The 12385-nt window shown below is 46.9% G+C and overlaps 1 protein-coding gene across 4 annotated transcripts in view; it reads right to left on the bottom strand.

Moving 5' to 3' along the window:
- LOC110507192 (phosphatidylinositol 4,5-bisphosphate 3-kinase catalytic subunit beta isoform) overlaps positions 1 to 12385 on the bottom strand; it is an 87819-nt gene that overhangs the window by 16728 nt on the left and 58706 nt on the right. For all 4 annotated transcript variants that reach the window (XR_016492489.1, XR_016492490.1, XM_036964685.2 and 1 more), the window contains exons 6-7: positions 4066 to 4248; positions 488 to 655 (exon numbers count right to left, since the gene is read on the bottom strand). Coding sequence is in view for 2 of the 4 variants with exons in the window: in XM_036964685.2 (XP_036820580.2) it covers positions 488 to 655; positions 4066 to 4248 (351 nt within the window). In the remaining 2 variants the exon portion in view is untranslated. The remainder of the gene's footprint in view (positions 1 to 487; positions 656 to 4065; positions 4249 to 12385) is intronic.

Below are 12385 nucleotides of genomic sequence, written 5' to 3'. Positions count from 1 at the left end.
CTCTCCTCACTACCTAGAACAAAGCTCTACTGGAGAGCTGCTGGGTAAACAGGCTTGTTGTGCTTGAAGCCCTACTCACTTCTCCTTCTGTCAAGCGACCAACTACCACAAGACATCACTGTTTGACCGCCATCTTTCTTCTTTTCAGATCAGTGCAGATGTCTTGTTGATGTTGACATTTAGTTGTGATGATTGACATTTGAAGTGCTAATGATTGTCAGGTGTGTCATTTACTGTTAGATGTCACCTGTCACCGTGGGACGTAGTCGTCATGGTACTGTGCAATTAAGCCCTAATGAGCAATTCAACTGCACCTGACCTTTAGGACCAGGCGAAACGTCATAAAAGACTCACTAACACATACCTGCACCTATACGCACACACACACACGCACGCACGCACGCGAGCGCACGCACGCACACACGCACGCACGCACGCACACGCACGCACGCACGCACACACGACACAGAGAAAGAGTGGAACTGACCGAGGGTCCCCTCCTCTTGGGGGGCAGGGGTAAGGGGGGGTTGGAGCTCTTTCGGTTGACTACAGCTCCGATGGCCGAGATCTCCTTCTCGAACATGGCCTGGACTGTGCTGACCTGGACCAGGGTCAGGTGGGGACACTCCTTAGCCTGGAGACAAGCTTTGATGTACTGGGACAGAGAAGAGAGGAGTTAATACAGAGTACCATTCTTTATGCCGTCTGTATCCAAATGTACATTTTAGGGTTGAGTGCCTTGCTAGATTTTCACCTAGTCGGCTCGGGGAATTGGAACCAGAAACCTTTCGGTTACTGGCCCAATGCTCTTAACCGCTAGGCTACCTGCCACCTCTTACAAATGTGAATGGCGCGCACACACAAACACCACACACCCACACACCCAAACAGAGAGACATCACACAAGTCCATATGTTCTGAGGAGAGGACAGAAGAGGGAGTGTACACACACTGAGGGATGAGAGGTCAAAGAGAGGAAATCAGACAGATGGAAGGTAACCCACATCTAATGTATAGACATGACCTATGTAGATCAGATGGTTCCTGGTTCTAAACACTTTCCCGTGAACGAGAGTAAATGGGTCCGGACCCATTTCTGCAGGGCGTAATGGTCAGAGTCTGCTTCATCACATGCACACACACACTCATACACATATGGATTTAGTCATACACACCTACCAGGTTTGAGAGTAACAGTAATGTGTTCGAGGAACACAGTGTTATTAATGAGGTGTTATTAGGACATCAGTCAAATTACTGTTTCTGGATCACTGAGTCTTGTTTATGGCTAAACACAAGGAGTTCTCTTTCAAGTTTTCGTTTCGGTATTCCACTTATAGAATACGTCCCCAGCGTATTCGTCCCCAGCGTATTCGTCCCCAGCGTATTCGTCAGAAGCCTTTACAACACTACCCCAGCCATGATTGAGCAGCTTCTGAGCCATTCAAACACCTCTTCTCGCTTTTCATCCGAAAGCTTACCTCGACACAACTGCATTTTCCAGAACTAGCTAAACTGTCCACCGATGTGAGCTTACAATTCGCTCGCCAGGCTCTATTCTCAGGACTGTGCGGTGGTGACAATTTTCCTTTTCCTTCACCATAGTTAGAGGAAAATGATTATTACATACAATTATTCACTAGCTAGCGTCTGTGGTTTTTACTACCGACACCAAGCTATCTTTTGTAACCTGTTGTTTCAGAAACAGTATCCGGACATCACGAGTGCCAGCGTCAGAGATAACCCACTAAATCACTAGCTATCGGACTAGCCTACCACGCTAGTTTTTTTCTGACAGCTAAAAACATAGGATCTAAGCTATGGTGACAAAACATCTCCCTCCCCAAACGAGGAGAAGCTCCCGGCATGAATCTGCTCCTGTGGAAACAAGATATCGGCCAAAGACACCCACTCTGTGTGTTCCGCTTACCTTATCCTCCCCTGTCTCCTGTCCACACTGTGCCCTCTTCACTGTGAAGAGCCTCCGTCGCAGGCTAGCACGCCAAGCTAGCCTGAGTCAACAGGACCCTGACATGGGAGCCGGCGATTCACCAGATGCGATGGATATCCCCACGTGAAAACATGGCGGCTAGTGCTAGCTGGGGCGACCAGCTCGACGCCATTGTCCCGCTGTTAGAGGACTCCAACAACCTCCTTGACGCCTCCCTGCCGGGCTTCCTGATTAGAGGCGATAGCTCCTTTCGGAATCGGATGGAAACGAAGACTCCTTCATCCCCTCAGGCCAGGCCACGAAGCCTCCTGCCGGGGAATCAGAAACAGGGCACGCAGGCGGGGAGCCATCAACACTGGAACTCAATGTGGACCTGCAGAACGTGTGCAAACACGCTGCTAATAAACTGGTGATTCCCTGTCCCAATGCAGTAGCAGAGACCACCACATCCAGCTACGAGGGTAAGAGGCTACCCAAACGGGCAGCCAGGCAATTACTACCAGTCTTCCCAGAATGCCTGGAGGAGGTTACCTGTACTGGAGTACACCAAGAACTCTGTCCAAGGTGGGTCGTTGTTGGACTGTGTTGACATGGCAGGGATTGGGCTTGCCCACATGCCCATCGTTGAACCCCTGGTGGCTTCCCATCTACACCCCAGCCAGAAGTCCTCCATGACCTCAACTGGCCCCACCTTACCAACCAAGTACGAGCACTTCCAGTCCTCTGCAACAGAGAAGGTCTACAGGTTGGTCGCCACAGCGGTGAGGGCTCTCGGCATACCAAGCTGAGCTCCAAGAGGCACTAATGATCACACCGGAGCCGGGTCTGTGGGATGAGATCTGTGTTACCACACCGTCGAGATGATGCAGAAACGGTGAGTGGAGGAAAAAGAGGGAGGGTGAAGCCCTTCAGCTGTCTGCCCAGGAAGACACAGCACAGTGCCTCGCCAGACCTTCACCCAGGCTGCAGCAGGTCGACCCCCCTCAACCTTTAAAATCTCCAGACGCTCAGGGCAGCAGAGAACCTTGGATCCCCTGGTCTAAGAAGCCTCCCGTCCCACCCATGGCACCAAGGACCTATACGCCCGATCCTAGATCTATGTGCTCTTAACAGGCACATGGGAAAGTATACGTTCTGTGCGCCCTGGCAATTGGTTCGTATCCGTTGACCTGAAGGACCTGAAGGACACAGGAAATTTCTCAGATTCGCTTTTCAAGGTGTAATCTATGAATTTCTGGTACTCCTTCGGCCTAACTGTCACCTTGTGTTTTTACAAAGTGTACCAAGGCAGCCATAGCCCCACTCAGAGAGGGGCATTCGCCTCATACATTTGCAACATTTTAAAGGTCACTGCACTGACCCTGGCGCATACCACTTTACGTGTAGGATCTTCTGAGGGGCGAAGCCAATGTGTGTGATATACAGCACAGTGCAGTAGGTCGTCAGGATAAGCTTGTCTGGCAATACGGGAATCAGATTATCCCATTAGTGAAATACCGAAATGAATACTTGAAAGAGAACGTTGGGTTACAGTCGTAACCTCAGTTCTCTGATAGTATGAGTGAGGTATTTCACCAGACCATCCTCCTTGCAGTAGCGAGGAAGAGGAGTTGCTTATTTTTGAAAGATTCTGCGTTGGACCTTTTATAGGGTAGGAGGGACACCCTTCCCCGACGCACACGTCTCAACATCCAGCCAATCATGGTTGGCTTAGTGTAATAAAGGCTTCTGACGAATACGCTGGGGGCGTATCCCATAAGTAAAATACCTCACTCTTACAATCAGAGAACCGGGGTTACGGTCGTAACCTAAAGACATTCCTCAACCTTAACCTGACAGCTCACTACACACTCTCTGACGTTGGAACATTGAGACTGGAACATGAACCGTTACGGTCGAAGAGAGTTTACTAATTATGATGATAATCATTAAGGAATGGTTGAGGTCAGCACAGCACATAAACTTGAGGTTAAGAGATTGAGAAAGGGAGCAATTTGATGGTAAGAAAGCACTCTACAGAGGGTTTAGGGGTTAAAGGTGAAGGGTTCATTGGGCAACATTAGGGTCCCTTTGCACTGTATGCACTGAAGTTTAGCCTACGAGTAAGTGGTCACCTTGTACTGTATGAGGGGGTGGTCTCCACAGAGGAACTCCAGCTTATCGCTGACCCTCAGAACATACTGCTCGGCCTGGCGTCCCTCCTCCTCGGGGCCGTGGGTCGTTAGCCATTTCCTCAACGCCTGTTCCATCAGCTCACTGGGACTGGTGCTGGGCCACACCTTCAGACTGGCTGTGTCCTGGAGGGAGAGAACATCATCACCAACACAACAAACACAAAGAGAGACAGAGAAGAGAAGAGAAAGAGATGGTGTGGTGCACTTAATGTTCTAAACTAAGCAAGAAACGTCCTCTCACGGTCAACTGTGTTTATTTTCAGCAAATTTGTGTAAACATTTGTATGAACATAAGATTCAACAACAAACTGAACAAGTTCCACAGACATGTGACTAACAAAAATGTAATAATGTGTCCCTGAAATAAAGGGGGAGGGGGGGGGGGTCAAAATCAAAAGTAACAGTCAGTATCTGGTGTGGCCACCAGCTGCATTAAGTACTGCAGTACAACATCTCCTCACGGACTGCACCAGATTTTCCAGTTCTTGCTGTTGAGATGTTACCCCACTCTTCCACCAAGGCACCTGCAAGTTCCCAGACATTTCTGGGGGGAACAGCCCTAGCCCTCACCCTCTGATCCAACAGGTCCCAGACGTGCTCAATAAGATTGAGATCCGGGTTCTTGCCTGGCCATGGAACACTGATATTTCTGTCTTGCAGGAAATCACGCACAGAACGAGCAGTATGGCTGGTGGCATTGTCATGCTGGAGGGTCATGTCAGGATGAGCCTGCAGGAAGGGTACCACATGAGGGAGGAGGAGGTCTTCCCTGTAACGTACATCGTTGAGATTTCCTGCAGTGACAACAAGCTCAGTATGACGGACCCTCCACCTCCAAGTCAATCCCGCTCCAGAATACAGGCCTCGGTATAATGCTCATTCCTTCTACGATAAACGCATATCTGACCATCACCCCTGGTGAGACACAACCGCAACTTGTCAGTGAAGAGCACTTTTTGCCAGTCCTGTCTGGTCCAGCGACGGTGGGTTTTTGCCCATAGGCGACGTTGTTGCCGGTGATGTCTGGTGAGGACCTGCCTTACAACAGGCCTACAAGCCCTCAGTCCAGCCTCTCTCAGCCTATTGCGGACAGTCTGAGCACTGATGGAGGGATTGTGTGTTCCTGGAGTAACTCAGGCAGTTGTTGTTGCCATCCTGTACTTGTTACACGTGGTCTGCCACTGAAAGGATGATCAGCTGCCTGTCCTGTCTGCCTGTAGCTCTGTTTTAGGCTTCTCACAGTATGGACATTGCAATGTATTGCCCTGGCCACATCTGCAGTCCTCATGCCTCCTTGCAGCATGCCTAAGGCACGTTCACGCAGATGAACAGGGACCCTGGTCATGTTTCTTTTGGTGTTTTTCAGAGTCAGTAGAAAGGCCTCTTTAGTGTCCCAAGTTTTCATAACTGTGACCTTAATTGCCTACCGTCTAAGCTGTTAGTGTCTTAACGACCGTTCCACAGGTGCATGTTCATTAATTGTTCATGGTTCATTGAACAAGCATGGGAAACAGTGTTAAAACCCTTTACAATGAAGATATGTGAAGTTATTTGGATTTTTATGAATTATCTTTGAAAGACAGGATCCTGAAAAAGGGACAGATCTTTTTTTGCTGAGTTTATATTACAAAGTGACATCTCAAAGTAAGCGAGGAGAGAGGACAAGGGGGGATATTAAAATAACATAAAGACAGGGGGGTAAGGGATATACACTGCTCAAAAAAATTAAGGAAACACTAAAATAACACATCCTAGATCTGAATGAATGAAATATTCTTATTAAATACTTTTTTCTTTACATAGTTGAAATCACACAAAAATGATCAATGGAAATCAAATTTATCAACCCATGGAGGTTTGGATTTGGAGTCACACTCAAAATTAAAGTGGAAAACCACACTACAGGCTGATCCAACTTTGATGTAATGTCCTTAAAACAAGTCAAAATGAGGCTCAGTAGTGTGTGTGGCCTCCACGTGCCTGTATGACCTCCCTACAACACCTGGGCAATATCCTGATGAGGTGGTGGATGGTCTCCTGAGGGATCTCCTCCCAGACCTGGATTAAAGCATCCGCCAACTCCTGGACAGTCTGTGGTGCAACGTGGCGTTGGTGGATGGAGCGAGACATGATGTCCCAGATGTGCTCAATTGGATTCAGGTCTGGGGAATGGGTGGGCCAGTCCATAGCATCAATGCCTTCCTCTTGCAGGAACTGCTGACACACTCCAGCCACATGAGGTCTAGCATTGTCTTGCATTAGGAGGAACCCAGGGCCAACGCACCAGCATTTGGTCTCACAAGGGGTCTGAGGATCTCATCTCGGTACCTAATGGCAGTCAGGCTACCTCTGGCGAGCGCATGGAGGGCTGTGCGGCCCCCCAAAGAAATGCCACCCCACACCATGACTGACCCACCGCCAAACCGGTCATGCTGGAGGATGTTGCAGGCAGCAGAACATTCTCCACAGCGTCTCCAGACTGTCACGTCTGTCACATGTGCTCAGTGTAAACCTGCTTTCATCTGTGAAGAGCACAGGGCGCCAATGGCGAATTTGCCAATCTTGGTGTTCTCTGGCAAATGCCAAACGTCCTGCACGGTGTTGGGCTGTAAGCACAACCCCCACCTGTGGACGTCGGGCCCTCACACCACCCTCATGGAGTCTGTTTCTGACCGTTTGAGCAGACACATGCACATTTGTGGCCTGCTGGAGGTCATTTTGCAGGGCTCTGGCAAGTGCTCCTCCTGCTCCTCCTTGCACAAAGGTGGAGGTAGCGGTCCTGCTGCTGGGTTGTTGCCCTCCTACGGCCTCCTCCACGTCTCCAGATGTACTGGCCTGTCTCCTGGTAGCGCCTCCATGCTCTGGACACTACGCTGACAGACACAGCAAACCTTCTTGCCACAGCTCGCATTGATGTGCCATCCTGGATGAACTGCACTACCTGAGCCACTTGTGTGGGTTGTAGACTCCGTCTCATGCTACCACTAGAGTGAAAGCACCGCCAGCATTCAAAAGTGACCAAAACATCAGTCAGGAAGCATAGGAACTGAGAAGTGGTCTGGTGTCACCACCTGCAGAACAACTCCTTCATTGGGGGTGTCTTGCTAATTGCCTATAATTTCCACCTGTTGTCTATTCCATGTGAAACAGCATGTGAAATTTAATGTCAATCAGTGTTGCTTCCTAAGTGGACAGTTTGATTTCACAGAAGTGTGATTGACTTGGAGTTACATTGTGTTGTTTAAGTGTTCCCTTTATTTTTTGAGCAGTGTAGATTGTCCTGCAGTGTGTGTCTGCTGCCTCGCAGACAAGGCTTAACACACAATCCCAGCCAGACACCGAAGGCTTAAAGAGCATTCAGACAGAGAAACGCACACACCCCGCTACCCAACCTGCCTTGAAGCCTGGTGCCCAACCTGGTCGTGAGGGCACAGCCGCCACACACTCACAATGGCATGACAACCACCTGCTGCATATCACCATGGTGACACTGGCCAGAGTGGTCAAGTTCCAAATAGAGCAGTAAAAATTCTTCAAATGATTTCACATTTTCATTACAGCCAAGACTATGTGTACTTTTGGGTAATTGCTTCAAATAAAATGATAACTATAGCACCTTGTACCTTCTAGTGAAAGACTGCAGTTTTACAATGTACTGTCCAAGTAAATATCATGTAAACAGGTAGTAAAATAAGGCTTTGTTATATCAGAGCAACTGAAAACCAGGCCAACCAACCAATTGAGTTAACAAGACTCTAGACAATAAAAGGTCCACTTCCTGTGCTTAATGTGGCTTACAGTGTCTGGACTCCTAAAAAACACACTGACTTCCTGCCACCATCCACCTGGACAGAAGAACACAGACAGTAAGGGTTTGGGCCATGTAGTGTGCAGTGAGCTATTGACCCTAGCGCACGATGCATATATTTTTTCAGATAGAACATACAGTAGTGTGTAGAGAGGTTGATAGTGAGGAGTGAGTGAGAGAGCGAGAGAGAGAGCGAGAGAGATAGAGAGAGAGGGATAGAGGGTTAGAGAGAGAGGGATAGAGAGAGAGGGATAGAGCGAGAGGGATAGAGCAAGAGCGAGAGCGAGAGGGGTGAGGGGGAAGAGGGGAAGAGAGGGAGAGTGCAAGAGAGCAAGCAAGAGATATGGTGTCAGCGTCCTCAGATGTCCTCTTTTTCCAAGTTTTTAATTAGTGGAGAGGCCCTTTGGGCGTGTGTGCGTGTGAATGTGTCACGTGCTTCGGTGTCTCAGTGAGGATGTGACTGTGACTGATGGTGGTGATGACCCATTTAGAGCCGTCACTCTGCCAGAGATTGGCTCAGTCCCATAACCAGGCCCTATTAGGGGACCGTCCACTGTCCCATAACCAGGCCCTATTAGGGGACCGTCCACTGTCCCATGACCAGGCCCTATTAGGGGACCATCCACTGTCCCATAACCAGGCCCTATTAGGGGACCGTCCACTGTCCCATGACCAGGCCCTATTAGGGAACCATACACTGTCCCATAACCAGGCCCTATTAGGGGACCGTCCACTGTCCCATGACCAGGCCCTATTAGGGAACCATACACTGTCCCATAACCAGGCCCTATTAGGGGACCGTCCACTGTCCCATGACCAGGCCCTATTAGGGAACCATACACTGTCCCATAACCAGGCCCTATTAGGGGACCATCCACTGTCACATGAACAGGTCCTATTAACAGACCGTTAACTGTCACATGACCAGGCCCTATTAACTAGAGGTTGACCATTTAATCAGAATGGCCGGTTAATTCGGGCCGATTTCAAGTTTTCATAACAATTGGAAATCTGTATTTTTTTACATATATTTTTTTACACCTTTATTTAATCTTTATTTAATTAGGCAAGTCAGTTAAGAACACATTCTTATTTTCAATGATGGCCTAGGAACGGTGGGTTAACTGCCTTGTTCAGGGGCAGACCCACAGATTTTTACCTTATCAGCTCGGGGATTCAATCTTGCAACCTTACAGTTAACTAGTCCAATGCTCTAACCACCTGCCTCTCATTGCACTCCACGAGGAGCCTGCCTGTTACGCGAATGCAGTAAGCCAAGGTAAGTTGCTAGCTAGCATTACACATTACACAATCAATCAATCATAATCACTAGTTAACTACACATGGTTGATGATATTACTAGTTTATCTAGCGTGTTCTGCGTTGCATATAATCGATGCGTATTCGCGAAAAAGGACTGTCCTTGCTCCAATGTGTCCCTAACCATAAACATCAATGCCTTTCTTAAAATCAATACACAGAAGTATATATTTTTAAACCTGCATATTTAGCTAAAAGAAATCCAGGTTAGCAGGCAATATTAACCAGGTGAAATTGTGTTACTTCTTTTGAGTTCATTGCACGCAGAGTCAGTGTATATGCAACAGTTCGGGCCGCCTAATCTGCCAGAATTTTACGTAATTATGACATAACACTGAAGGTTGTGCAATGTAACAGGAACATTTAGACTTATGGATGCCACCCGTTAGATAAAATACAACATTTATTATTTTTTTAAACGGTTCCGTATTTCACTGAAAAAATAAACGTTTTGTTTTCGAGATAATAGTTTCCGGATTCGACCATATTAATGACCTAAGGCTCGTATTTCTGTGTGTTATTATGTTATAATTAAGTCTATGATTTGATAGAGCAGTCTGACTGAGCGATGGTAGGCACCAGCAGGCTAGTAAGCATTCATTCAGCAGCTCTTTGCTGTGCTTCAAGCTTCAAGCTTCAAGCCCATCAACTCCCAAGATTAGGCTGGTGTAACCGATGTGAAATGGCTAGCTAGTTAGCGGGGTGCGCGCTAATAGCGTTTCAAGCATCACTCGCTCTGAGACTTGGAGTAGTTATTCCCCTTGCTCTGCATGGGTAACGCTGCTTCGAGGGTGGCTGTTGTCGTTGTGTTCCTGGTTTGAGCCCAGGTAGGAGTGAGGAGAGGGACGGAAGCTATACTGTTACACTGGCAATACTAAAGTCCCTATAAGAACATCTAATAGTCAAAGGTATATAAAATACAAATGGTATAGAGAGAAATAGTCCTATAATTCCTATAACTACAACCTAAAACTTCTTACCTGGGAATATTGAAGACTCATGGTAAAAGGAACCACCAGCTTTCATATGTTCTCATGTTCTTGAGCAAGGAACTGAAACATTAGCTTTCTTACATGGCACATATTACACTTTTACTTTCTTCTCCAACACTTTGTTTTTGCATTATTTAAACCAAATTGAACATGTTTCATTATTTATTTGAGGCTAAATTGATTTTATTGATGTATTATATTAAGTTAAAATAAGTGTTCATTCAGTATTGTTGTAATTGACATTATTACAAATACATGTATTTTTTTTTTATCGTCCGATTAATCGGTATCGGCTTTTTTTGGTCCTCCAATAATTGGTATCGGTATTGAAAAATCATATTCGGTCGACCTCTACTATTAACAGACCGTTAACTGTCACATGACCAGGTCCAATTAGGGAATAGCCAACAGAGAAGATGAGAGGGGAGTATATTCTTGTGTGAGAGAGTTTGTTTACTCGTCTGTAGCCTACTGAGTTTAACAAACATTAGGAACACCTTCGTGATATTCCCCCTCAGAACAGCCTCAATTCGTCAGGGCATGGACTCTACAAGGTGTTAAAAGCGTTCCACAGGGATGCTGGCCCATGTTGACTCCAATGCTTCCCACAGTTGTATGACATCAATAAGGGATCATAGACTGACCAGGTGAAAACTATGTCACGGAAAGAGCAAGTGTTCCTAATGTTTTGTAAAATCAGTGTCTGTCTGCATACTGTTGTCTGTATGTGATGGCACCTAATTGATGACAGCTGTATTGTAGATGTGACTACTGCTTGATGACAGCTGAGGGTGTATAGTATTGTAGATGTGACTCCTGCTTGATGACAGCTGAGGGTGTATAGTATTGTAGATGTGACTCCTGCTTGATGACAGCTGAGGGTGTATAGTATTGTAGATGTGACTCCTGCCTGATGACAGCTGAGGGTGTATAGTATTGTAGATGTGACTCCTGCTTGATGACAGCTGAGGGTGTATAGTATTGTAGATGTGACTCCTGTTTGATGACAGCTGAGGGTGTATAGTATTGTAGATGTGACTCCTGTTTGATGACAGCTGAGGGTGTATAGTATTGTAGATGTGACTCCTGCTTGATGACAGCTGAGGGTGTATAGTATTGTAGATGTGACTCCTGCTTGATGACAGCTGAGGGTGTATAGTATTGTAGATGTGACTCCTGCTTGATGACAGCTGAGGGTGTATAGTATTGTAGATGTGACTCCTGCTTGATGACAGCTGAGGGTGTATAGTATTGTAGATGTGACTCCTGCTTGATGACAGCTGAGGGTGTATAGTATTGTAGATGTGACTCCTGCTTGATGACAGCTGAGGGTGTATAGTATTGTAGATGTGACTCCTGCTTGATGACAGCTGAGGGTGTATAGTATTGTAGATGTGACTCCTGCTTGATGACAGCTGAGGGTGTATAGTATTGTAGATGTGACTCCTGCTTGATGACAGCTGAGGGTGTATAGTATTGTAGATGTGACTCCTGCTTGATGACAGCTGAGGGTGTATAGTATTGTAGATGTGACTCCTGCTTGATGACAGCTGAGGGTGTATAGTATTGTAGATGTGACTCCTGCTTGATGACAGCTGAGGGTGTATAGTATTGTAGATGTGACTCCTGCTTGATGACAGCTGAGGGTGTATAGTATTGTAGATGTGACTCCTGCTTGATGACAGCTGAGGGTGTATAGTATTGTAGATGTGACTCCTGCTTGATGACAGCTGAGGGTGTATAGTATTGTAGATGTGACTCCTGCTTGATGACAGCTGAGGGTGTATAGTATTGTAGATGTGACTCCTGCTTGATGACAGCTGAGGGTGTATAGTATTGTAGATGTGACTCCTGCTTGATGACAGCTGAGGGTGTATAGTATTGTAGATGTGACTCCTGCTTGATGACAGCTGAGGGTGTATAGTATTGTAGATGTGACTCCTGCTTGATGACAGCTGAGGGTGTATAGTATTGTAGATGTGACTCCTGCTTGATGACAGCTGAGGGTGTATAGTATTGTAGATGTGACTCCTGCTTGATGACAGCTGAGGGTGTATAGTATTGTAGATGTGACTCCTGCTTGATGACAGCTGAGGGTGTATAGTATTGTAGATGTGACTCCTGCTTGATGACAGCTGAG

This window comes from Oncorhynchus mykiss, chromosome 27, assembly GCF_057628025.1.
Source record: "Oncorhynchus mykiss isolate SJ-2025 chromosome 27, ASM5762802v1, whole genome shotgun sequence".
NCBI classification, from domain to species: Eukaryota; Metazoa; Chordata; class Actinopteri; order Salmoniformes; family Salmonidae; genus Oncorhynchus; species Oncorhynchus mykiss.
This window is presented reverse-complemented; position numbering and strand designations above follow the sequence as displayed.